Here is a 25,750-nt window from a genome sequence, read left to right as displayed (position 1 = left end):
TACATTGCATTCTCTTTTTTTTAAAAAAAAATCAATGATCTTTTGATTGTTGTAAATTTGTTTTTTACAGCAATGCATTTAATATTTGTTACCCCATAGTGGAGTTGCAAGGAGACAAAGTGATCGAGACAAATGAAGCTCCAATTTAACAGCACAACTATTAAAAAAAAATCTTTTAAAAACCCTAATCATATTTGTTTTTTAAATTTTGATTGGAAGGAATGTCAAGTTGTAACAGACTTCAGATTCATATTTTATGCAAACTTGCATTACAAGCCAAAACGTGCTGGCATAATTTGCTGGTTGTGTGGGCAAAAGGCCGCTGGGTGGAGCTGTGGATCTGTCGGTCTGCACTAACCTGAGCATGTAGGTGGATGTAAAACTGATTCAGGGGCAGTTTTAACACTTGTATGAATTTCTGGAAAAGTAACAGCAATGAAAAACTCATTAAAATTTAAGTTGTTCTGCAGGTTGTAATTTATTTTTCCTTGCCAATTTCTTGCTTTTATGAGAGATACATGCGGGCGTACATATGGACAGAAAACAACACTTTTCCAGCCACAAATTGGGCTGAAAGAAGGCTTTAACATGCCTTTAAGAAAGCTCATTGGATCCTCAAACTGCACTCTTTTATATAAAGTTTAGCGTTTCTTAACCACGCAATGAAGCTTTGAAATTTGAAAGACTTTTTATCTGAGGGTTACAGTAAGTCGTCTTTGTAAAGGTATGTTACCTGCGGCAGAGGAAAATGCTGGCGTTATGTTTCTGTTTACCTGGAGGCCGGCAGGTCACACACTACCATAACTGGTATCATTTAGAAAAGTTTTATTAACTTACGTTTTTCCCCATGAAAGCTGCCATCTGTGCGGTTTTACCGACGTCTCCGGGTCCGGGAGCGTCCGTGGCTCCTCAGAATCCAGCCCGGACTCCGGCGGTTTGACGGGACCCTTTTGTCAATAAATCCAGAATGATAGGTCCGATCTTGGGTGTCGTCCGTCCATATTTTATCCATATTTCGTTGACAAAAGTCCAGTAGCGTCGATGCTAAACGCCATATTGGTAGTTTGTGTTGAGTATTTCGACCAATCAGAGGTTTGTTTTGGTTTTGTCCACCAATCGGAAGATGATGCGGCCAGCGCTTGCGCGTGCCGGCACGTGATCATCTGGAGGAAACTGCACTGTGATTGGCCCAATCCTACTGTTTATATCGATCTACGTAAAGACAGCACCCATAATAACAGCGAGACGATGGTACATCGTACAAATTATGCGCACGTTTATATGCATACTTTTTATTTGGCTTAGAGACGTGGAAATGACCGGAGGTGATGTCAGGAGACCGGATATAGAGCAAACAATAACAAGAAGAAGCAGCGCGCGCTTGCAGCTGTGGTGGAGAGCGCGTGGAGACGCGTCCAGTCATCGACACTGTTTTACTGCGGGCGTTTCGCGATGGCATCAGTCATGGATCCATGGACTGATGAAGACCTGGATATGCCGTTTTTCACTGACGATGATGATGATGATGGACAGTCTGAGGCTGAAAGTTTCCTCACTGATGAAGAGCTGGCATACCAGGAAGGTCTAGATCCAGCTGAAGAGTAAGTGGCATATATGTACTTATGGTAGAAGTGAAATAAAAATACAAATACGTGCATGGGTAGTGTTTGACTGTAAAAGGTACAGTGTGGGGGGCTGGCTGTTCACCTTTGTCTGCAGGGACACTTAGATAACGACCTGCAACTTTGGGGGTTTGGGGCTCCTTTCTTCTACACAGCCCCCTACACTGGGGGGTCAGTACAAAGCAAGCTCAGCCATTGTTCTCACATGTTGCGTAAGATGAAAAATACAAACACACTTACTGGTCTAATAAACATGATCTACTGTGTTTTTATTTATTTGTTTTATAGTGATATCTATGAACAAGCTGAGGAGCCAAGCACCTCAGCTGAAACACAGCAGGCCTATCCCCGGGCATCCCTGGATCCCCTATCTTCTCCCAAACAGCATGAGGAGCCCGGCACTTCTCCCAAACAGCATGAGGAGCCCGGCACTTCTGCTGCAGCAGGACAGAAGCTACCCAGACAAGGACGTGGTCATGGACGAATTCAGCCGCGGATACGGTCTGTACAACATGGCAGATCGAGATCTCGGGCAAGGTCCCGTCATGCCTGTAGAGTGTCAAGAAGCCCACGCTCTTCCAGGTCCCGGTCCCCTCTTAGGCCACAGACAAAAGCCCTAACATCAGCCTGGAGATCAGAGAAAGATCCAGATGTTTCTCCACCCCTGAAGAGGTTTCTCCCAGCAAGACAGCCTGGACATCAGCTGAACACAACCCCATCATACTCCCCACTGGATCTCTTCAAACTGTTTGTCAGTGATGAAGCAGTTCAAATACTCTGCATTAATACAAACAAACAAGCAGCAAAAAACATCGCTAAAGGAAGAAAATATTCATGGACCAACATAGACACTCGGGAATTTCTCAAATTTTTGGGACTGACTTTCTTCTTCGCATTAGTGAGATTGTCCAACATCAGGAATTACTGGAGAAAAGGTTCAATTTTTAGTATTCAGTTTCCACCCAACATAATGTCAAGAGACAGGTATCAAACTATATCCTGGAACGTCCACATGAGTGACCCTGACGAAGATGCTGAAAATGACAAAAAGAAGGGGACACCAGATTATGACCGCCTGTTTCGACTGAAGCCCCTTATGAACACCATCACACAAGCATGCAAAACCCATTACCATCCGCGCCAGAACATTTCCATCGATGAGAGGATGGTCGCAACGAAGGCCCACACTGGCCTGACGCAGTACATGAAGGCGAAGCCGACCAAGTGGGGCTTCAAACTGTTTGTTTTGGCTGACTGTAGCAATGGCTACACTCTGGACTTCACCGTGTACACGGGTAAGTCGCGGTTTGTCTCAGGTGTAGGACTAGCCTACGACTCTGTGATGTGCTTGATAAAGCCAGCACACATGGGAACGGGTTATCACTTATACATGGACCACTTTTACACAAGCCCCAAGCTCCTCAGAGACCTGTACGGCCTCAATATTGGAGCATGTGGCACGTACAGGGACAACAGGAGAGAATGCCCACGCTCAACCGTAAACGCCATGACCAGAAAGGCCCCTAGAGGCTCCATCAGGTGGATCCGTGATGGCCCACTGGTTTTTGTAAAGTGGATGGACGCCCGTGAGGTCTCTGTCTGCTCCACAATTCACCCAGCTTTCTCTGGAGATACGGTGCAGAGGAGCATGAAATCCATCCCATGCCCAACCCCTGTCATGGAGTACAATAAAAACATGAGAGGTGCTGATTTGTCGGATCAACTCATTCAATACTACTCAGTCCACCACAAAACAACGCAGTGGTACAGGACGTTGTTTTTTCATTTTTTGGACATTGCCGCAACTAACAGCTATTTGCTTCACAGGGAGCTGTGTAAGGAGAAGCAGCAGCAGCCCCTGACCCACAGGGCATTCCTGGAGGAGCTGACGGCCCAGCTGTGCGGTGTCACGGCTAGCGTCTCTGCTAACAGGGAACCGTGTAGCCACGTACCCGTGCCTACCTCACAACAAACCGAAAAAAGCAAGAGGGCCTCATATGGACGTAAACCCTGTGTTCACTGCAGGATGACCAGGCAGGTGAATCAGGCCACTCCCTGGAAGTGTCAGGAGTGTGATGTGGCCCTCTGCATCATCCCAGATAGGAACTGCTTTGCAATGTGGCACAAATAATGTGATACACTAAATACTGCAAAAAAACAATGGGACTTTTTTTTTAAGTGCAATAATTTTTTTAACATTAAAGTTACAATGTTTTATATTTTTCATATTCTGAAACCCAGCACTTGGGAGAAAGGTTTTTTGCAACAAGAAAGCTTGTTACATAATACTTTTGTGTGATTTTTCAATAAAGATCTGTAAAATTCAATTCCCGTCTTTTTTTCTTTTGTCTTTATGCCCTCATAACTATTTGTACACTCAAATGACATCACTGCGGCCTAAATATTCTGATAATCCAGGTAATCCTGGAAAAGAAAGATGTATACAGCTTGATTTTGCATCGAGGGGCTGAGGTTATAAGAGTCCAGGTGAACCAAAACTAGGAAAAACCAGCTCAGGGCACATTAAGTAAGCATTTCTAAAATGACGTTTATGAGCTGACTTTGTCATCGGATGGTAGCAACCTTTTGTCGTGTTTTTCTGATGGAATAGAGGCACGTAAAGTGCTTTTTAAAAAGACATTGCTGTGTTTTCTGCCAGGATAGTGCCCCCAAAACTGGGTATTTAAGCCACAAAATAATCTTTTCCAAACATAAGCGAGTTTTTTTTTAGACCTAAGCCTAACCACGCCTTCACTACAGCGTTAATTAAGCATAACATCACAGTGACATGCCACATGGAAACTTGTAAACATAACATATTTGATATTTTCAGACACATACAATAAATTATTTTTGGCATTTGGGTTGTCACTCAACATTTCCATCCCATAAATGTTAGCAATTTTCCCTTTTTTATTTTGCATAGATTCTTTGTGATGGACATATTAGAGTGTGCTTCCTGTTTCAGTGAAATCTACAGCTAGCTCTGGCAGGTTTGCAGGTTAAAGCTCACATTAGTTTATTTTGAGCAGATATGCTCATTTGGCCATTAGAAACGCTGCTGAACAGCGTTATTGTGTCATTAATGTAGCCTGTTTCATCACCATATTTACCACATATTCACACTATAAGACTACAAAGGAGTAGTAGTGTAGTGTTGCTACATATGCTTACGAGAACTTTAAAAAATCAATGACAGGAAACAGATTTTAAAGTGAATTGGAGTTTTAATATGAGTAGTACACAGTAAGACAACAAGGTTAAAAGAGTTTTAAAAACAAAAAAAAAAACATTTGGAACTAAAACTGAGACAAAATAAAGGATACAAAAAATTGATGCTCAACTTTACACATAATCCAAAACATACTGACAGGAGACAGACTGATGTGTGCTGAGCAGGTTCTGCACTGAGTTTGTGAAGTAAATTTATATAATATAAGCCTGCACAGTGAAAAGTGAAACAAGACACACTGGCCAAAAAAAACCCAAAACAAAACCATGATAATTATTACATTTGATTAAAAAAATAACATTGCCATAAAAATGTAAAAAAAGAGTGAGTTTACAGTTGAAGACGTACGCAGGAATTTCCAAAAATTGGTTGATAGATTCATACAAAAAATATCCAAGAAATCACCCAGCACAAAATGCAAGCCCTACGCTTGCATTTTTTCTTTAATTTTTTTTTTTTTAGTATTTTTTTTATTATGTTCGTGACATTTCTGGACACCCAGAAAGTAGCGACAAAATTCATGGAAATACTCAAGGGTATGCTAGGGTTGGATTTAACTCTCACTGATGATGCTGTTAAGTTAAGGTGCAACAAGTAAATTGTCAAAAAAAAACCAAAGAAACAAATGGATCAAACTAGTCTGATGATCAACTAGAAAATAACAATTACAGCCATGTGTGTTGTGACTTGCTTTAGGGCCTGATTACCTATTCAATCTGCATTGGCTCATCAGGGTCTGCTGTTAGCTCATCGGGGTCTGCTGTTAGCTCATCGGGGTCTGCTGTTAGCTCATCAGGGTCTGCTGATGCCTCATCGGGGTCTGCTGATGCCTCATCGGGGTCTGCTGATGCCTCATTGCTGTCTGATGGGTCATCATTGCCAATGCCCAAGGTACTGAGTACCCCTTTGAGGTGTGGGTTGCCCTTTGCTTCCTTCTTAACTCTCCTCAACAGATCCCCTTTTCCATCTTCCTTCAGAATACTCACAAAGTGTTTAAAAATAGTGAGCACAGGTTGGGCGAACTCTATCACACTCTCTTTGTGGTTTTGATGCTCATAGATATATCCCGCGGTGTGTAAACCAAACACTTTGCAATGAGCATCAAACACCGGGGAGCCAGAAGCGCCATGATACATGAAAGTGTTGTAGGTGACTACTTTTTCTGCTTTATCTCCACCCACCATTATGTTTTCAATGTGTTGCTCTTTGATTAGGTGACTGATCGAATGGAGAATGAAAATTGAGTCTTTGAATGGATGTAGGTGATCATTGACAGCCTTTCCCCTGTTCTCTTTCTCAATGATACATGTAGGGTCCATTTTTTTCAGCCCCCCTGCTGGGTGACCAATCAGACAGGCTTCACCATTCTGAGGCATTGGACCAAATTTCTTCAGGAGCCCTGGTGGCATCTTGAATTTCTTTGTTTGTGTTGCTTGGTTGGCCCTCTGGCCCTCAGGGTTGACCTCAAGTATGGCGTAATCGAGCTCAGCCTCACTGTTGCAAACAAAAGAGTTAGCCAGCTGGAAGTAGTAATAATTTGTGTTTGGCTCAGGAGCTTCATAGTTGAAAAAAACAAACACTTTTATACCATCCCTCAGCTTTTGTCCTTCAACACAGTTGGTGAACAGGTGTGCGTTCGTCAAGATGAAGTTGTCAAACAGCACAAAGCCCGTTCCCTGTTCCCCATTCTGAACAACCACTTTGCAAACAGACTCGCCCAGTTTTATCAGCTCCCTGACTCTGTGAACTTCACTGAATGCCTGTTGGATCTTTCCAAAGTTCTCCTTCCTCACGTCTAGTGCTTTCTGATAAGAATCACCGGGGAATCTACTCTCCATCAATTCTCTCAGAGCCGGAAACTGCTCACGCAGTATTTCATAAATCTTCTTAATGTTGTCATCTCCCTGTGCCACTGCTGTTTTCACACTGATTCCTTTCTGCTGTACCAAATCTAAGACTGCTGTTGTGTCAGACTTCTTTTTTGAATTATCTGATGCGGCACAGTTTTCCTGCTGTTTCTCATCACTTTTTCTCTTGTTTCGTGGAAGACGTATTTTGAATTTTTTTTTATCGAGGATGTCAACCTTCTGTGTACATTCAGTGAGGCGGTTTGGATTCTCATTGTCAGACAGAGTGAAGTTGCTCAGGTCATCAATGAAGCGACCGTCCAGTTTCAGAGCCTCTTCCACAGTCATCCCCTTCTCCCCACAGACACACAGATACTTAAACTGTTTGAGAGCATTGCTTCGAAACAGCCTCTTTTGTTTGGTGGATCGCCCTCCCACTGTGTCAATGTAGAAGACAGAATATTTGTCTCTTGACTGCACTGGTTTGTGTTGTTGGTCTTGGGCTGCTTCCACCTGTTCTGATTCACATGTTATGATCAGAGACTCACCATCTTTGACACAAGAACAAGGGAAATGTGTTGCAACAATAGATGATTTATCTGCTTTACCCAGCTGAATGACAATGTTTTCATCTAAATACTTCTGCATCCTCTTACTATAGTTTTTAGATGATTTTATCACCTCCAGCACCGTGCGAGGTTGATCGCAGCCAATAGTGTATTCGTTGCTGTCAGTAGGACTGAATTTCACTGTAAAACTATGGAAATGTTCACCCTGCAGGAAGCAAGAATAAGGAAAAAGTTACATGTCATTACTGGTGTAATACAAAAGTTGAATTTTTGTGAATGCAGTGTTTTTCTACTCACAGTGGACTCTGCATCATTTTCCTCCTTTACTCGCCTTTGGCTGCATTTCAAATCCTGTAACATGAGAGAAGGATTCTGATTTACTGGAATGGGCACTAGGTTTGGGTGTAATTCTTCTCCACGCCTCTAAGCCAGGTTCATCTGCAGTGGAAGACCACTGGCTAACAAAAAACACAACACAGCAACTACTTTCTTCATTCAGAGGTAACATTACAACTAGGTATAACTTGGCAATAGTGTATTCGTTGCTGTCAGAAGGACTGAATTTCACTGTAAAACTATGGAAATGTTCACCCTGCAGGAAGCAAGAATAAGAAGAAAGTGACATGTCATTACTGATGTAGGAAAAATGCAGACTTTTCATGCTTGCAGTGTATTAGTCTACTCACAGTGGCATCAGCATCTTTCTCCTTCTTCACTCTCTTTAGGCTGAACTTCAAATTCCGTAAAATGAGAAAAGTATTAAGATTTATTGTTGTGGACCCACCACTCACAGGAATAGGCACTATGTGTGTGTGCAAGTCTTCTCTAGATAATTTGGAAGCTGGCCAAAACTAAGAGGATGTTAGTTAACCAGCTCCAGTTTCTCAAATGTTAACAAAAGTAAACTGAGGAAAATATGGAAAAGATGGGCAAAGCGAAACTAGCATCCTGTTATCCATTGTACAAGAGTCAGTTGATAAACTGGACAACCTCCGTGCCAAATTAGTTTCCAATGGGATATCAGGAACTGTAATTTCCTTAACTGACTTTGTTTCCCACTGGGTACCTTTAACCTTTGTGCACAAATAGAGCACTTTTATTGGATTCACTGATGTGTACGTATTTCCAAAATGTTTGACTTTGGGTTTTTTGTATCATTTCTGTAACTGCAGCTGCTGCTATGCAATTGTGATGTTTACATTATTTTCATTATCTGTGAAAGAGAGCAATAGTGCAAAGAAAAAAAAGAAAACACAAAATGCATCTGATAAAAACAGTCTTGTGCAGCAACATTGAAACACTGACACCCGTAGGGACAATAAAATCAAGTACCTGACACAGTTGGACCATTACTACTTATATTTCTAACAGCATGGTTTCTCTCACTATCAGTTACAGATATTTTGTTCAGTAGCTGATGGAGAAAACTGAGAAAGAGGTCCATAATAAGTTGCTCATTTTGCTGTTTTTAGTGTAAATGTAAGTAATTAATGGTTTTGTGAGCCAGCTGTGATGAAATATTGATAAGCTGCTGGAATATATCATACTGGAAAATATACCAGAGCCACAACAATGTTTAAACTTATCTGCCAATCATCTCAAATACTTCAATTTTATTATTTCAACTCATGAACATGCAGCCTGCCATTTGACAGTGACATAAGAGCTCACCTCATGGCTTGTAGCTCCACCTGGCTGAGAGTCTTTGGCTCCACCTGGCTGAGAGTCTTTGTTAGCTGAGCTGTTACTTTCATTTTTCTGGAAGGAGGACTTGATATCCCGCCCTGCCATCTTTCGCTTTCTGGAAGCTATTTTCACCTAAAATTACAATAAAAAGGTTAGTTCATGTTAAAATGAGAAATGAGCTGACTAACAATATTTACCTGAAAAATTAAAATTAAATCCAAATGAACTAACTAATGGTAGTTAACCCAAATCTATGCCATTACCTGATTCATGAAATTTGCATCTAAGTGATGCATTGGAAAATTTAGAAATCATTACATTTATGAGATAATAATGTTTCTATGCCCATTAGCACTGAGTTGGCTATAATCATTATATTGCATACTCAATGCAGTACAGGTCAATGTCTGAGCAAGAAAAACACATGACCTGATGTGGAACAATAAAGATCACAGTTGTGATCTAATAAGATAACTTCACTGGAAAACAGTTCTGTATTCAATCAGGAATTAAAATGAGCAATAAACCAACAAATTATGATTCTTTTTCTAATTTAAAATCTATTGGTCCCCCCTTTTCCATCTTTTTATCACTCATCAACATTTTAGAAATTCTTATGTTTTGCCTAAACAATAAGACCAAACTGTAAATGTAAGAAAGAATCGAGGTGTCTTACCTTAAATTGTATAGAGTGTCTCTGGGAAATGGCATACTGTGTTGTGAACACGAATGGAAAATAGCTGGCTTTTTGTTGTAGCTACCCTCCTCTTAATAATTCTACCCTCTTACTCACACTGTCACGCCACGCCCAAATCCACCAACCATTATTCACAAACAAGTTCAGTCAGTCAACATTTCATCAGTTTCCACTTCAGACGCAGGAAAACGAAACTGACTTGAGGTTATTTTCAAAAACAAGTCAACAACAACTCTACTCCAAAAGTCCAACAAAAATGTGGCAGTAAGGAAGACAGCACGAGCACGTTATCAAAGTCCTATTTTACATGAACAAAAATTTGACAAAGTTGCTTTGGGAAAAACAAAGCATGGGCCTGACCTAAAATGAACTCCTAGTTTTTGTTAAGTTCCATTAAGACTTGCTCCTCTATGACGTCATTTCCCAGGAAAATGCAACTTGGGAAGAAATGTCCCACAAATCACAAGAAGTAAGAAGATTTTAAAAATTCTAATAAAGAATTATATATTTGAAATTATGTCAAAGAATTATAATTTTTAAAAGCTTGTTTTGGTGTGTGTGCATGTGTGAAGTTTTGGATTATTTTCTGTCCTTCAATGGTTTGGTGATCACATGGTTAGTAAGGATTTCTTTTTCATTTCTCTTTCTGCTGATTATCTTTTTTATTTGGTTATTCAAGAGCCAAAACAAAAGTGTTGCTTTTAGATTCCTGTTACGCATCTATTTGGGCGGTAGGTGAGTGACTCATAAGTGACGCACAAAATGCGCTTTTCAAAATCAAGCTTTAAAAATTATTATGTTATTATTTTTTTTACTTTCATTGAGTTTATTTTTAAACTAAAATCAGTCCTAATCATAAATGTCAAATATTCTTAATATTCCCTTAAAATGCCACTTTTTGTCACGATACCACTTTGGGTTTAGATTAAAAAATAACACAAAAAATGAATTATCTTCAATACACCACTTGCAAAGTAGATATTTGCTTCTCTGCTGACAGTCTGGGATATGTCAGTGTGTGAGTGTAGCTGCTGACAGTCTGGGATATGTCAGTGTGTGAGTGTAGCTGCTGACAGTCTGGGATATGTCAGTGTGTGAGTGTAGCTGCTGACAGTCTGGGATATGTCAGTGATCAGCAGCTACATTGACTGTGACAGGTCACCTAGTGGAAATAGCATGTATTTCCTCCATATGCCAAATATGGTCAAAATGACCTCATCAGGTGGAAAATAGTCAAAATGACAAATTCAGAGTCAAAAGCCCAGAATGACACCCAGAAATAATACAAGTCCTGTTTTTCTGCTCTGATGGCTGTGGGATCAAAAATGTCAGTTTGAATGGGTTTCAATGGAGCATTTTTGGACCTGAACAGTCTGAATGTAACTATTTAGTTTCCACAGTGTATTTTAGACTTATTGTAGGAGCTGAGCTGCAAATTCACTGATTACACTCAAATACACAATCTGGACTACATTTAGGACACATGCATCAACACACACACAGTTATCACAACAGGAAGAAGAAAAGTGTGTAAAATGCACCAAACAGTCTCGAAGCGTTTCATTAGTTATGATCCTGTAAGTTTTCAGTAATCTCTCCTTTTTAGGACAAACTGTAAAAGTCACCACGCTGTTCGTGTACAAACACATTTTGAAACACTCTGATTTGGTTTTATAAATATTTAATAAATACAAAGTTAATATCAGCAGCAGTTTGATTTGGCAAAAGAAAGCTTTCTTACCGACCGATGATCTGATAAAAACACGATCGCACTTCTATTATTGAATATTTGGGTGTTTATCATAGTTATGGGGCGCACGCCGCCATGTCGGGAGACAACAAAGTGAACCGATTTCTACCTGACCTCTGTGACACTGATCCTTGAAGGCTGTTTCACTACAGCGTTTACATGATGAAGGATCAGCTGCAATGAAAAAAAAACAAAAAACGTAATAAACCGAATCACAGTGTTTGTTCACAATAACTTCCAGGTGGAAAAAACCTGCATCGTGTACAGAAAATAAAATTAAACAAACTAAGAGTAAACTGCTGAGTGTTTTAAACACCTAGAAAATAACACAAAAATCTGTTTAGAGGAATACTTCACCTTTAAAATGACCGTTTGCATATCAGTTACTCACCACGTGCTGCATTTGTGAAGAAAACTTTGTTTTTCTTGCATAACTCCACTGAAATCGAAAAAAAACCCAACCAAACAAACAAACAACAACATTTTTCAGGGTTCCTACGGCTTTTTAAGATGTTTTAAAAATCTCACTCAGAATTAAATTTAAGACCACTTTTACAATAACCACAACGCAATGAAAGGAGCTGCGGACCGACATGAATTTATTAGAGTTGGGACATTTTTGCCCACATTTTTAAAACATTTATTTTAAAACATTTCTAGAGTGGAAAACATTAAATTATGTTGTTATAAACTATCTGTTCCTTGGAAAAAAAGCATTTTTTATTTGATAAGTTGTAAATGTGTCAGTGTCGTTGATTCTTCTATCCTCATCGCTTGCAGAAATTAAGTGATTTACAAAATAGATGTTACCGATTATTTCAAGATTTCATTATTGCAATGTCAGAAACTAATAACATCCTCCTTGCAAATTTTTATGAAAAACTGATTTAATTAATTTCAATGCCAATTAAGGCCTTATTTATAAATACATGGATTTAATGCCATTTAAGAATATTTAAGGATCTGCAGGAACTCTGGTTTATCATGATTAAAGTCAATCATACAACTGCGAGACATGCAACAAAAACACCAACCTTTCACAAATTCCAGGTAATCTGCAGTACTACACAAATACAAATGTGATATAAAAATAGTCATTTTGCAGGTGAAGTATTCTTTTGAGTTAACACTATATTTTAAGTATTTCGGCAGCTGTACCTCGTCATCACACCTCCCTATCCAACGGAAGCTGCTAAGCTACGATTTTCACTGAATAAAAAAAAATGTTTTATTTCGCAGAACACAGGAGTTACCAGTTGCCTCATTGGTTAGTGTGTAAAAATACTCTAAATTTAGGTGATTAAAATACATTTAACCTTTCTTGTTTTTTTTGGCAAAGCAACACAAAACATAACATAAGGCTGTGTTTAACTAAAAATCTTAAAATGTTACAGTTACGGGTGAAAATGGCGACATAAATAACCAAGTGTGCAGATTTTAAAAATCTCTGCAATCAAAATAAACTGCCAGTCGTCCACCTGGAAGTGACTGTTAGCGAGACGTCTCGGTGATTCGGTCTATAGTGACATTCTGACTCCAGCTGCTACAACAACTTATCACCAATCTCAGCTTCATACTAATTTTAACAGTACAGACATTCGAAATAAAACTTTAGCAATAAAGTTGCACGAAATGTAAACAAGTATTGTGCACCACGACGTTCTGGACAGACGCGTCCGTGTTGTGATTTTAACTGCAGATCACAGTCGTGTTTGTTAGCGGTGTCAGCAGAGTGCAAACAAACTGTAAAACTCTTTAAAAGGCATTTTGATGATACAGTACAAAGAAAAACAAACATTTATCACATTAAAAATAACATGCATGACAGCGACGTGTCCATAACTCCACATCTCGACATCCTCAAAACGCTCTGAAATGATCAAATACTGGATCTGTGCTTACATACTTTTGTCCAAGTCGGCAGCAGTTTTTTGGCGTCAGTGTCCTCTGCACGCAGACACCGACCAGCTGGGATCAGTCTGCTGGAAACCGTGCAAACGTTCAGTCAGACAACACGTACCGAGGAAACAAAGACTTCTCAAGCGGCCTGAATCAGGTCCTTGCAGCACCGACTTTAGCACTTTTCATGACTCCAGGACGTACTAACAGTGGCGTTCCTCAGGGCTCTATTCGAGGCCCAGGGAGAAATTTATCCCGTGGACGATACCGATGATGATGGGTTGCCAGGCAACGAGATATCTGAGCCAATCAAGCAGCTGCCCGTACAGGACATGTGTCTTCTCCCAGCTGGCAGGAGACAAAGGAATTAAGGAGTTTCTTCAAAAAATTTTAGAGATTAGAAAACAAGGCACTTTTTCTCTCTTTAAAATTTTTGGTTGATTTTTAAAAAAAAGAAAAATTGGGCGATTTTTTTTTTAATTTGTGGAAACTTTTTTTTAAGAAAACATGCCCTCCAAACCCGTGGGCTTGTTTTGGGATTTAAAAATGAATTTTTTAAAACTTTTTTTTCATGATCTGAAAATGGGGCATTTTTTTTTTCTTTAAAAATAACCAAAAATCAAACATCTTTTAACAGCTGTAAACTGTACAAACCGAAATGATTGTTGGATTTTCACATTTCTGACAGTCCTTGAACACATCATGTGTTACTGTACAGGTCTGCAAAACAAAATTCCATGACTTTTCCAGGTTTTTCGTGACCGTACGAACCCGACCTCACGGGGACGGTGAAAGGATACGGGTTGTTCATCATCCTCTTCAGGTCGACCTTCTCGTTGCAGTACGGACACGTCTGCTTCTTACCCACGATGCACCAGCCACGGATGCAGAACTCGTGGAATCTGAAGCGTTGGAGCAAATTAAGGCAGAAACACTTGAAATCAGGAGCTCACGGTGGATTAAGTTTCAACAAAATCGAATAAAACGAGCCGATTAAGTGAATATTTCCGCAGAATGAGCTGAGTGTTTGGATACATGTGTCCACAGGAGAGCTGGTACGTGTCCTCTATGAATCCTTCTTCCTCCACGTCCACCAGGATCCTCTGACCGCACACCGCGCAGATGTCGTTGGTCAGACTCCGGCTGGGCATCCCTCCTTTATTGTAGTACTGAAAACACACATGCAGCGTTAACAGTGTGTTTATGTAAAGAAATGTCCGCGCAGATATTTGAAATATAATCTGTTATTAATGAGAATATTCATGTTTTGCTCTAATTTTTGAATAATATTTAAAAATAAAGTGGAAGACCGTTTTTTTAGCTCATAGTTGTTTACATTTTGGCACATTTTCACCATTTAAAGTGCCAGATTATTTCTTAGCAGCAGCTGTTTGCAGTGAATCTATGCACAACTAACTCAACAAAAGTTCTGCACTAACAACAAACATCATTTTGGAAAATATTTCTGGATGCACATTTAAAGTCACTCCTCAAAAGCCATTTCTATAAACTTTCTTTAATGCAATGCCATCTTTTTATTTCTTTTTTTTTTTTAATTAATATTTTATTTCCTTTCTTTTGTGGTTTCATCGTTTTTATTGTTTCTGTTGCTGTTTTTGGTCTTTTTCTTTTTATACTGACTTTAAGCGTCCTGCATCTTGCATTATTTGTCCTCTTGTTTTATTTTTATTTTTTTGTAACTCTACATTAGTATCTTTTTGCTTTTTTAATGGGACTGTTTGTCTCTCCGTTGTTGTATCGTCGTCTGATTTCTGCTTTACTTTGTTTGTCAAACAAACGGTTTTTAAAGATACTTTATAAATAAAGTTATTATTACTACTGTTATTCACTCTGTGTTCAGATTTTTGCTACTTTTTTCCGAAATAGTATTGAATCATTTGAGTCATTTTTCATGAAAAAAAAGTCCTACCCCGATGGTAGAGGCCATGTAGTCCGAGCAGATTTCGGCAAAGTCTCGGCCCATGACGCCGTAGTAAAGCCCGTAAAACAGCATGATCACACCCACGTCCATGGAGTCCTCGGCCTTGATCCTGCAGAGACGCAAAGACAAAGACGAGCAGAGAATATATATACATAATATTTTTATAGCCTGGTTTTGAAAAGTGCAGTTTGTGAGCAGAGCGATATGAGTGTGAGTATTTGACACTGCACAAAAAAATAACAATGTATGAATATGAAAATTGCGGCTAATTTTTGACACACCCCAGGCTGTGAAAATTTAAAACAAAAATCTGCTTTGGGGTTGAAAATAACAATTTTTTTTGTTGTTGTTTTTCATTTAACAGTCTGGCATTTAAATAGTTAAAATTCTGAAAATTAATGGACATCTGATATTTATGACGGTGATTGATACTCAATTAAAGTAGAAAATAATATGAATGTATAATATTGCTGTTAAAGGTTCATTCTGATCAGCAGCTCGGCCGTAAAATGACTCAAATGTTTTTGATTTTTCGTGTATTGAAAGAAGCAGAACCGGATCCTCGAGAAGAACCGGCTTTCCATGCCCACTGAGGAGAGTTCAGTTTGACTTCAGATCGGCTTTGGACGCCTGGTTTTGTCTGTCGGCGAGACTCGCCTGAAGAAGACGTTGAAGCCGAACATGGTGAACATGATGGCGAGGTATCCGAGCACGCCCACCGCGTAGCTCAGCTTGTAGATCAGCAGGAACCACTTGTACACCATCCTGGAAAAAAAAGCGAGAACGCCATCACGTGACTGTCGTGACTCGGTAAAGACACCCTGATCTGGACCGTCGCTGTCACCTGGGCGTCCTGCAGGACAGCGGCTTGCGAGTGGCTCTGAAGATGACGTAGCTGGTGACGACGGAGAACATGCCCCACATGGACAGGAACCGCCACCAGTACAGTTTGATGGTGAAGTAAAGAGGAACCACCCACATCTGGACCAGCGTCACCAGCTGAGGACACCACAGAGTTAGTATCAACATCCGTCACGTGTCCCCGTCCCCTCCCCCGCTTCCCGCCGTCGTCCCCACTCACGTTGTAGGAGCGGTGGTGTCGCTGCTTCCACTGCACCAGCACGATCTGAGCCACCACCAGCGTGGCGATGAGGATCAGCACCATCTCTGCGTGCATGGCCTCGTGGCCGCGGTGCTTCACGTGCAGACGCTCGTGCTGCACCCTGAAACCGGACGGGAAACGTTTTGGACAAAGATAAGGGACTGTCCTCTCAGGGTTTACATTTCCAGGACTTTTCCAGGACAAAAAATTTAAAGACCAAACATTCGCTCAAACGACCATCGACACTCAGTCCTTTTTATTACTGTGTAATAAAAATCCTTTTTCAATATGTTTTTTTTAAATATTTAATTTGAACTAAAAATTTAAATATAATTTAGGGACTAAATTGGGGGGGGGTTAAAACATGTCAAATCATTGTTTCAGCACAGGGGAGGGGTTTTTATTTCTGGCTTTAACAAAGGGGAATAAAACTTTAACGGCTGTATTTTCACATTAATGATGATTTTTAAAGAAAACAGGCCTCCCTGCAGGTTTCGAGAGCATGTTTTCTTAAAGAATAAAAAAATTATTTTTTTCCTGAAACCTTTTTTAAGAAAAAGAAAAAAAAACGCAGCGTTTACGTGTAAAAACAAAAGTATCTCCCTGGTGCTTCACCCTTTGAAACCTGAGCGAAGTGGTTTCATTTCTTTTAAATAACAGAGGGAAAAGGCAACAAGCAACTTAACAAGACGTCGCCCAGAAATTAGCAAAAATTAGTTTAAAAAAGTGACAATAAAATCACTGAAAATAAAAAACAAATACAAAAAAGGTTAAATGACCTAGAAAAAGTCGTGAAAATAAGAAATATTTCTATTTTAAATTATAATATAGGCATTATCATTAGAAATATTATTTTTATAAATGTAGTATTCTGAATTTTTTTCCCTATTTTTTGAATTATTTTCTAAAAATCCTTCACCCTTTTTCAAAACTAATTTTTAGGTTGTAATTTGTGGCACTTTGGCCATAGCTGATTTCTGTATTTAAAAAAATAAAAACAGAAAAATAAAAGGAATTAGCTCAGTTTTCTGAGGGACAAACAGCTTGTAAAATGGGCACGCCTCCCTGTCCCCGCTCATAAATAACGAACAGTCCCTAAGACGCAGAAAACAGCAGCAGACAGGGCAGCTTTTCAGACCATGTTCGAGCATTTATAATGTAGATTTGCAGATATTTTGGGTGTTAGGTGGCGGATTAAGAGCTGTTACTCACTTCCAGTTTTCTCTGTGTGTCATTTTCAGCAGGTCGTCCTGAAATAAAGACACGGGGACAGAAATAGACAGAGTCTCACTGGACAGCTTTAAGTAGGTTAATACGACTTTCCACACCAAGTCACGCGCAGACACGCTCATAAAACACAATAAAACGTATTAAATGATACAGAAAAATGAAGAAAAATGTCTTTATTCACGTCTGTTTGCTGCCACGTCCCAACAGCTGAGTCCTGACTGCAGCTAGCAGCTAACGTTAGCCGCAGTGTGCCGCTGTTTTTGGCTCATTTAAGAGTTAAAAGTTTCATCTGTGAGCGTTTACAGCTGTGAAGAGTCGCGTTATTATCTGTTACTGCTCACCTGAGGATGCACACCTGCCATCGTTTGTCTTTTGTCCCCTCCCGGTGCGGGTTAGCCGGTAAACAGCAGCGCGGCTAGCTTCTGACAGCTGCTCCGAGGTATGGAGGCTCAGGAGGGTCAAAACTAACGGCGCGTAAATACCGTAATTCAATTTTAAGCGCAATCTATTCTTTTTTTTGTGATTAATTTAGGTTGTGTTCATATGCACATACACACACGACGTACTTAATTTTAGTGCGTTTTTGCATTTTGAACAAACAAAACACGAAACAAACAATATCACATGTACATATTGAAATGACAAAAATAGTCACAAAACAGAAAAAAATTACAACTTCAACCAAACATGTCCGTCAAACCGACAGACCAACAAATCTTTAAAAATGACCCAAAAACTAAACCAGTTATTACAGCCAGAAACTGGAAAAACAAGAAATTATCATTGGATTTTCACATCTCAAACAGGGCCTGAGCACATTATTAAAGAAGTCTGTAAACAAACAAACAAAAAAAGAGACAATATTCATGACTTTTCCAAACTTTCAAGGTATATTCAGCTTTTCCAAACTTTTCTCGGCCAAGAATTTCTATTACTGAATTCTGCGACTTTTCCAGGTTTCTCATGGACACACGAAACCTAAATTTGCATCTTTTGCTTTGATTTTACTGGAGTTTGTTAAATGAATGAGTTAATTTTGTGTTAAATGTTTGAGAATCTCTGAAACATTTTAAACGATCGACTCCAAACAAAAGACTCAATTCAGCTTCAGTCAGTCACAGTTTGATCTTTATTATTTCTTTTTGTACAAAAACTTAAATTAAAAACGGAAAAAAGAGAAACAGCTGCAGTCCGGCTCCTCGTTTACGGTCGACCTGCAGGGACAAAAAGAAACGTCAGAAAACAGAAAAGTTTTAGAGCTGAAGGTCAAAACGAGAGCGAGTTCGCTCAGACATCCAAGGAAGGTTTGGACCGTCTTTGGTCGTTAGACCTCCGGTGGAAACTACGAATGGCAGGAAAAAGCATCATCACAGCGAACTGAAAGTCATCAACCTTTGCTCTAAAATACAGATTAAAGATGACGTACAAGGTAGTAATAAACATCTTTTTAAATTGGCTCCTCCCTTAGAAATTTTTGGAGTTTTCTTCTGTGAAAAAATTATTAGCGATTTCACTTTCTTTAAATTTCTGGCAATTTCTTAAGAAAAAAATCGGCACTTTTCTTTTAAAATAATCAAAATTTGCACCATTCTTTACAGTCAAACTGTAATATCCAAAAATATTGGTGAAATTACACATTTTTAGCTGTTTTTCTGTAAAAACTTTTTTGTGTGTGCAAATTTTTATTTTTATTTTTTTTGATGCTGGCGATTTTTAAAGAAAAACTAGATTTTTTTCCTTAAAATGTTTTGTCAATATTTTGAGAAAACACTTTGACCATTTTTTATTTTCAAACATTTCTGGTGATTTAGATTTTTTTGGGATGATTTTTAAAGGAGAAATATTGGCATTTTTCTTAGTAACTCACCAAAAATTACAATATTTTTTTACAGTCAGAAAATGTATAAACAGAAATTATTCTCAGAATTCAAATATTTAACAATCCTTGAAAACAAAAACAACTGTGAAACTAAAATCCATGTTTGTTTTTTTTCTTTTCCAAAAATTAGGGTACATTTAGTTTTCCAATACTTTTTTTTCCAAATTACTATTAACAAATTCCCCGACTTTTCCTTTAATAAATTAGAAATACTCACCTTCTGTTCAACAGCTGACGACCTTCACTCAGATCCAGACCCTCCGTTCACGTCCAGCCTGAAAGTCAGATTTAAGAAGCATTTAATTATAAAAAATAATAAAAAGACAAAAATGATCAATAATCCTTTGAGTCGCTCAGACATCCAAGGAAGGTTTGGACCGTCTTTGGTCGTTAGACCTCCGGTGGAAACTACGAATGGCAGGAAAAAGCATCATCACAGCGAACTGAAAAACGTCAATCTTTGCTCTAAAATGCCGATGACGTACCCGAATATAACCACCGCCGCCGCCGGCGACTGACGGAGACGATGGAAACACGTCCAGCTCCGAACTCCGACCTGAAAGTGACATTTGATGGACACGTTAAATTAAAACCTAAAAACAAAAAATTAAACTGTTTACTTTCAAATTCGCTCAGACATCCAAGGAAGGTTTGGACCGTCTTTGGTCGTTAGACCTCCGGTGGAAACTACGAATGGCAGGAAAAAGCATCATCACAGCGAACTGAAAGTCATCAACCTTTGCTCTAAAATACAGATTAAAGATGACGTACAAGGTAGTAATAAACATCTTTTTAAATTGGCTCCTCCCTTAGAAATTTTTGGAGTTTTCTTCTGTGAAAAAATTATTAGCGATTTCACTTTCTTTAAATTTCTGGCAATTTCTTAAGAAAAAAATCGGCACTTTTCTTTTAAAATAATCAAAATTTGCACCATTCTTTACAGTCAAACTGTAATATCCAAAAATATTGGTGAAATTACACATTTTTAGCTGTTTTTCTGTAAAAACTTTTTTGTGTGTGCAAATTTTTATTTTTATTTTTTTTTGATGCTGGCGATTTTTAAAGAAAAACTAGATTTTTTTCCTTAAAATGTTTTGTCAATATTTTGAGAAAACACTTTGACCATTTTTTATTTTCAAACATTTCTGGTGATTTAGATTTTTTTGGGATGATTTTTAAAGGAGAAATATTGGCATTTTTCTTAGTAACTCACCAAAAATTACAATATTTTTTTACAGTCAGAAAATGTATAAACAGAAATTATTCTCAGAATTCAAATATTTAACAATCCTTGAAAACAAAAACAACTGTGAAACTAAAATCCATGTTTGTTTTTTTTCTTTTCCAAAAATTAGGGTACATTTAGTTTTCCAATACTTTTTTTTCCAAATTACTATTAACAAATTCCCCGACTTTTCCTTTAATAAATTAGAAATACTCACCTTCTGTTCAACAGCTGACGACCTTCACTCAGATCCAGACCCTCCGTTCACGTCCAGCCTGAAAGTCAGATTTAAGAAGCATTTAATTATAAAAAATAATAAAAAGACAAAAATGATCAATAATCCTTTGAGTCGCTCAGACATCCAAGGAAGGTTTGGACCGTCTTTGGTCGTTAGACCTCCGGTGGAAACTACGAATGGCAGGAAAAGCATCATCACAGCGAACTGAAAATCGTCAATCTTTGCTCTAAAATGCCGATGACGTACCCGAATATAACCACCGCCGCCGCCGGCGACTGACGGAGACGATGGAAACACGTCCAGCTCCGAACTCCGACCTGAAAGTGACATTTGATGGACACGTTAAATTAAAACCTAAAAACAAAAAATTAAACTGTTTACTTTCAAATTCGCTCAGACATCCAAGGAAGGTTTGGACCGTCTTTGGTCGTTAGACCTCCGGTGGAAACTACGAATGGCAGGAAAAAGCATCATCACAGCGAACTGAAAGTCATCAACCTTTGCTCTAAAATACAGATTAAAGATGACGTACAAGGTAGTAATAAACATCTTTTTAAATTGGCTCCTCCCTTAGAAATTTTTGGAGTTTTCTTCTGTGAAAAAATTATTAGCGATTTCACTTTCTTTAAATTTCTGGCAATTTCTTAAGAAAAAAATCGGCACTTTTCTTTTAAAATAATCAAAATTTGCACCATTCTTTACAGTCAAACTGTAATATCCAAAAATATTGGTGAAATTACACATTTTTAGCTGTTTTTCTGTAAAAACTTTTTTGTGTGTGCAAATTTTTATTTTTATTTTTTTTGATGCTGGCGATTTTTAAAGAAAAACTAGATTTTTTTCCTTAAAATGTTTTGTCAATATTTTGAGAAAACACTTTGACCATTTTTTATTTTCAAACATTTCTGGTGATTTAGATTTTTTTGGGATGATTTTTAAAGGAGAAATATTGGCATTTTTCTTAGTAACTCACCAAAAATTACAATATTTTTTTACAGTCAGAAAATGTATAAACAGAAATTATTCTCAGAATTCAAATATTTAACAATCCTTGAAAACAAAAACAACTGTGAAACTAAAATCCATGTTTGTTTTTTTTCTTTTCCAAAAATTAGGGTACATTTAGTTTTCCAATACTTTTTTTTCCAAATTACTATTAACAACTTCCCTGACTTTTTCTTTAATAAATTAGAAATACTCACCTTCTGTTCAACAGCTGACGACCTTCACACAGATCCAGACACTGTGTTCACGTCCAGCCTGAAAGTCAGATTTAAGCATTTAATTATAAAAAATAATAAAAAGACAAAAATGATCAATAATCCTTTGAGTCGCTCAGACATCCAAGGAAGGTTTGGACCGTCTTTGGTCGTTAGACCTCCGGTGGAAACTACGAATGGCAGGAAAAAGCATCATCACAGCGAACTGAAAAACGTCAATCTTTGCTCTAAAAATACCGATGACGTACCCGATGATAACCACCGCCGCCGCCGGCGACTGACGGAGACGATGAAAACACGTCCAGCTCCGAACTCCGACCTGAAAGTGACATTTGATGGACACGTTAAATTAAAACCTAAAAACATAAAATTAAACTGTTTGCTTTCAAATTCGCTCAGACATCCAAGGAAGGTTTGGACCGTCTTTGGTCTGTCGACCTCCGGTGGAAACTACGAATGGCAGGAAGTGATGTCATCACAGCGAATTTTAACACGCAGGTAAACAGATAAATGTCGATTTATAGTGTCACATTCAGACGAGAGCGGGTTTTATTTTAAGAAATACAGACTAAGCATGAATTCAGTCAAAAGACATCTAGTTTGGTGCATTTACAGTTTTTTTCAGGTTCTTAAACATCTTTACTAAATAAATTTCCACAAATTTTAGGCACATTTTTAAGACCGAACATGCTCTAAAACACCCATGCGTACTCTTCATCAGCTCTTCTTCATCACAGATTTATTCAGGGGAAAAAAACTTCTTGAATTTTAAAGAAAAAAACAAAACAGCCTTATTTTTTTCCCTCTTAATTGTATTTTTTTTGTTTTCTTAAAAAACATTTTTAGGCGTTTTTTCTTAAAAAATGTGACCATTAATCTTGTCCATTTTTTGGGCCTGACAAAGTTTTTTTTAAGGGAAAAAACAAATAAATGTTTTTTTGCTGTAAATTTTTTGGCTGACTTTTTTGAGTTAAAAAAAGATTTTTTTTATAAAAATGTTTGGCTTTTTTTTAATTAACCTTAATTTTTGGAGATTTTTATTAAATTAGAAATACTCACCTTCTGTTCTCAACAGCTGACGACCTTCACAGATCCAGACACTGTGTTCACGTCCAGCCTGAAAGTCAGATTTAAGAAGCATTTAATTATCAAAAATATCAAAAACACCAAAATGATCAATATTCCCGAGTCGCTCAGACATCCAAGGAAGGTTTGGACCGTCTTTGGTCGTTAGACCTCCGGTGGAAACTACGAATGGCAGGAAAAAGCATCATCACAGCGACGCTTAACACACACACACACACACACACACACACACACACACACACACACACACACACACACACACACACCTGCTCCACCGACGCGCCGCATCAGCAGCTCACAGATCATTTCTGTCATTTATGGCCAAAAACCGGCGAGACGTTCAGCCTGAAAGTACAAGACAAATAAAGTTCGTTAGAAATCAGTATTTTATTAAAGCAGTTTTCTTGTAAAAAACGCTGGGCTGCAATTATTGTAAATATTTTTATACAAATTAAGTTTATTATTATTTTTATTTTCCGTCACAGAGTTCATGAGATTTGGCCTTTATAACGACGGCCTCGGCCCGGCGCCGACATTTAACATTTTATCTTTAAATAAAAAATAACTGACAATGTTTTATATTTTTTTAATTACCACACTGTTCGCGTGACCCAAAAACTGTGGATAAAGTTACTGACGAGGCCGACGCGCTCACCTGTCTCCAGGTTCAGGGGAGTCGATGCATCTGTGGCTCCTGAGGAGACGGTCGACTCGTCCACAGTGAGCGGCGTCCAGACGGTGTCCCCGGAGCTCATAATGTCCCCCTGTGAGGACATTTCTGCCATTAACTTCTTTTAATAAGCAAAATAAATTATATCATTTATTCAGCGTTTAAAAATGTGATCAATTCAGCTTGAATTGTTCTACAACAATCCAAAAAAGAGAATACTAATGTAATAAAAATGAAAATAATAATAAAATCATGTGTCTTTGTTGCAGAAGCGCTCAGACATCCAAGGAAGGTTTGGACCGTCTTCGGTCGTTTGACCTCCGGTGGAAACTACGAATGGCAGGAAACGATGTCATCACGGCGCAATCGCACAAATTTTTACCAAATAATTTATGCGACTAACTTTAAAGACCATAAATTCTCTGAAAATAAAAAACAAAAGTATAATCCTTATAAGGTTCATTTTCATTACAATATAATATAATAACTATTATTTATAAATATGTGTTATTTAATATTTAATGATATTTTGATATCATTTATTTTGATTTTTTTGTGCTTAATTTTTTAAAATTATTTTTAGTTTTTCTTCATCTTTCATATTTTTGGGTGATTTCTAGATCTTAAAAAATGCCCTTTTCATATCAATTTATTGACATTAGTTTGAAATAATTCAACAACTTCAGAGGAAGCGTGCCTTTGAACTTTTTGGTTTGGAGGACATTATTTGATTAAAAATGACCAAAAATGACGCATCACTCACAGCCCCAAAATACGCCATCAAACATTACCGCTGGACTTTCATACTTTAAAACTGTGCGTGAACACATCCCGCGTATTCAGGTCTGTAAAACTAAATTCAACAGTTTCACATGAGTCAGTGTATATTTAGCTTTCAAAAACTTTTCTAGGCTTTCTATTCGCCAATTCCATGACTTTCCAGGACCGTGGGAGCCGTTTAACATGTGAGTCGCTGACACGTGGAGACTTTCTCACTTTTTAACTACATTTTTCTGTTTTTTCTTTTCTTTTTTTTTTTGAAGCGTCACATTTATCCCAAAATTCAACTTTAACACCGAAATCTCGACTTTCAGACCCTTTAAATTCATTTTTGGATGAATTTTCTGACCTTAATTCTCACACGTGAACTTTATTTTATCGCTCCTAATATCTGCGTTTGAAAAAAAGCAGATTTATCCCCAAAATTACTGTTAAAAACGTTAAATGAAGTCAACAAACCGACAGAAATATCTGAGTCAACGTGCTGAAACTTGGCGGCGGATCCGGTAACGTCTCAATCTACGACCATCCGTTAAATTAACCCTTCACCTGCCGCTAACATCTGCACTTTCTGAAAACTACATAAAGCCTTTTACACCTGCACTGCTGAATTTGAGGACTAAAGTGAAATTTAGAGACAAATTTACCTTTTAGTTCAGAGAAATCCTCGCGCGACCAGCAGCTCTGCTCACCGCTCAGCCGGAAATGACTCACTGGAGTTCCCGCCTATTTATCTGACGTCATAGCGGCGTCACGGCACCTCACCTCCACCTGGCGGACTGGAGGAGGAACTGGGAGTTAGTGATTACTGGGACTAAAACCCATTATTTCCCAAATCATCCTCCAGTTTGATAGTTTTTAAAATTGATTTTTTAGGAGTTTTTTTCACGTTTCTAAAGCACACTTTAAAACGCGAATAGTTAGAAAAAATCTTAATTTTTTTTTAAATTCTTAAAAAAGAAAGATTAAAAAAAATAAAATAGCAACAAAAATGAAACAAGAAATGCTCCATAAAAATTATTTAAAAGTAAAAAAAAACAAAAAACCCCCCCCCAAGAAAAAACAAATGAAGGCAA

General features: G+C 38.2%; 2 protein-coding genes, 1 long non-coding RNA gene and 9 other non-coding genes across 16 annotated transcripts; all 12 read right to left on the bottom strand.

Moving 5' to 3' along the window:
- Positions 1-4,829: 4,829 nt before the first annotated feature.
- Positions 4,830-9,711, bottom strand: LOC121962092 (serine protease FAM111A-like). Its single transcript, XM_088073411.1, has 5 exons — positions 9,633-9,711; positions 8,942-9,088; positions 7,957-8,001; positions 7,568-7,621; positions 4,830-7,475 (listed from the first exon to the last, which is right to left on the bottom strand). Exons 2-5 carry the CDS (start codon positions 9,059-9,061, stop codon positions 5,562-5,564), a joined length of 2,133 nt encoding a protein of 710 aa, XP_087929537.1. The 5' UTR covers positions 9,062-9,088; positions 9,633-9,711; the 3' UTR covers positions 4,830-5,561.
- A 1,606-nt stretch (positions 9,712-11,317) lies between these two features.
- Positions 11,318-18,041, bottom strand: rnf175 (ring finger protein 175). The gene is made up of 9 exons (XM_042512311.2): positions 17,918-18,041; positions 17,559-17,596; positions 16,326-16,467; positions 16,089-16,243; positions 15,902-16,009; positions 15,233-15,353; positions 14,338-14,471; positions 14,103-14,204; positions 11,318-13,650 (listed from the first exon to the last, which is right to left on the bottom strand). The coding sequence occupies exons 1-9, from the start codon at positions 17,936-17,938 to the stop codon at positions 13,530-13,532; spliced, it is 942 nt and encodes a 313-aa protein (XP_042368245.1). The 5' UTR covers positions 17,939-18,041; the 3' UTR covers positions 11,318-13,529.
- A 641-nt stretch (positions 18,042-18,682) lies between these two features.
- On the bottom strand, positions 18,683-25,478 carry LOC121962134 (uncharacterized). 5 transcript variants are annotated; one of them, XR_015775679.1, is made up of 11 exons: positions 25,322-25,478; positions 23,880-23,988; positions 23,491-23,569; positions 23,198-23,255; positions 22,387-22,457; positions 22,121-22,178; positions 21,165-21,235; positions 20,898-20,955; positions 19,941-20,011; positions 19,673-19,730; positions 18,683-18,790 (listed from the first exon to the last, which is right to left on the bottom strand). It is a non-coding gene; the product is annotated as an uncharacterized LOC121962134 (long non-coding RNA). The 5 variants fall into 5 exon arrangements; XR_015775680.1 differs by having other exon boundaries at positions 23,880-24,316; positions 25,322-25,366; XR_015775681.1 differs by having other exon boundaries at positions 23,880-24,224; positions 25,322-25,357.
- Positions 18,860-18,952, bottom strand: LOC121962556 (small nucleolar RNA SNORD14). The gene has a single exon (XR_006107141.2). It is a non-coding gene; the product is annotated as a small nucleolar RNA SNORD14 (small nucleolar RNA).
- LOC148185783 (small nucleolar RNA SNORD14) lies at positions 19,805-19,897 on the bottom strand. Its single transcript, XR_015775802.1, has one exon. It is a non-coding gene; the product is annotated as a small nucleolar RNA SNORD14 (small nucleolar RNA).
- Positions 20,084-20,176, bottom strand: LOC148185782 (small nucleolar RNA SNORD14). Its single transcript, XR_015775806.1, has one exon. It is a non-coding gene; the product is annotated as a small nucleolar RNA SNORD14 (small nucleolar RNA).
- LOC148185781 (small nucleolar RNA SNORD14) lies at positions 21,030-21,121 on the bottom strand. Its single transcript, XR_015775803.1, has one exon. It is a non-coding gene; the product is annotated as a small nucleolar RNA SNORD14 (small nucleolar RNA).
- Positions 21,308-21,400, bottom strand: LOC148185780 (small nucleolar RNA SNORD14). Its single transcript, XR_015775805.1, has one exon. It is a non-coding gene; the product is annotated as a small nucleolar RNA SNORD14 (small nucleolar RNA).
- LOC121962559 (small nucleolar RNA SNORD14) lies at positions 22,250-22,342 on the bottom strand. The gene has a single exon (XR_006107144.1). It is a non-coding gene; the product is annotated as a small nucleolar RNA SNORD14 (small nucleolar RNA).
- Positions 22,530-22,622, bottom strand: LOC121962560 (small nucleolar RNA SNORD14). Its single transcript, XR_006107145.1, has one exon. It is a non-coding gene; the product is annotated as a small nucleolar RNA SNORD14 (small nucleolar RNA).
- Positions 23,328-23,420, bottom strand: LOC121962558 (small nucleolar RNA SNORD14). Its single transcript, XR_006107143.1, has one exon. It is a non-coding gene; the product is annotated as a small nucleolar RNA SNORD14 (small nucleolar RNA).
- On the bottom strand, positions 24,166-24,258 carry LOC121962546 (small nucleolar RNA SNORD14). The gene has a single exon (XR_006107131.1). It is a non-coding gene; the product is annotated as a small nucleolar RNA SNORD14 (small nucleolar RNA).
- Positions 25,479-25,750: the final 272 nt, after the last annotated feature.

The sequence above is a fragment of the Plectropomus leopardus genome, chromosome 23 (genome assembly GCF_026936395.1).
Source record: "Plectropomus leopardus strain MGB_pleo_1.0 chromosome 23, ASM2693639v1, whole genome shotgun sequence".
Taxonomy (NCBI): Eukaryota; Metazoa; Chordata; class Actinopteri; order Perciformes; family Serranidae; genus Plectropomus; species Plectropomus leopardus.
This window is presented reverse-complemented; position numbering and strand designations above follow the sequence as displayed.

Coding starts and splice junctions, on each gene's coding strand:
- LOC121962092 (XM_088073411.1), bottom strand. CDS start 9,061: ATGGCAGGGCGGGATATCAAGTCCTCCTTCCAGAAAAATGAAAGTAAC. Junction 8,002..8,941: donor GTGGAGCTACAAGCCATGAG/GTGAGCTCTTAT, acceptor CGGAATTTGAAG/TTCAGCCTAAAGAGAGTGAA. Junction 7,476..7,567: donor AAAATGATGCAGAGTCCACT/GTGAGTAGAAAA, acceptor TGCTTCCTGCAG/GGTGAACATTTCCATAGTTT.
- rnf175 (XM_042512311.2), bottom strand. CDS start 17,938: ATGGCAGGTGTGCATCCTCAG. Junction 16,244..16,325: donor GACACCACCGCTCCTACAAC/GTGAGTGGGGAC, acceptor TGGTGTCCTCAG/CTGGTGACGCTGGTCCAGAT. Junction 16,010..16,088: donor CTGTCCTGCAGGACGCCCAG/GTGACAGCGACG, acceptor TTTTTTTTCCAG/GATGGTGTACAAGTGGTTCC.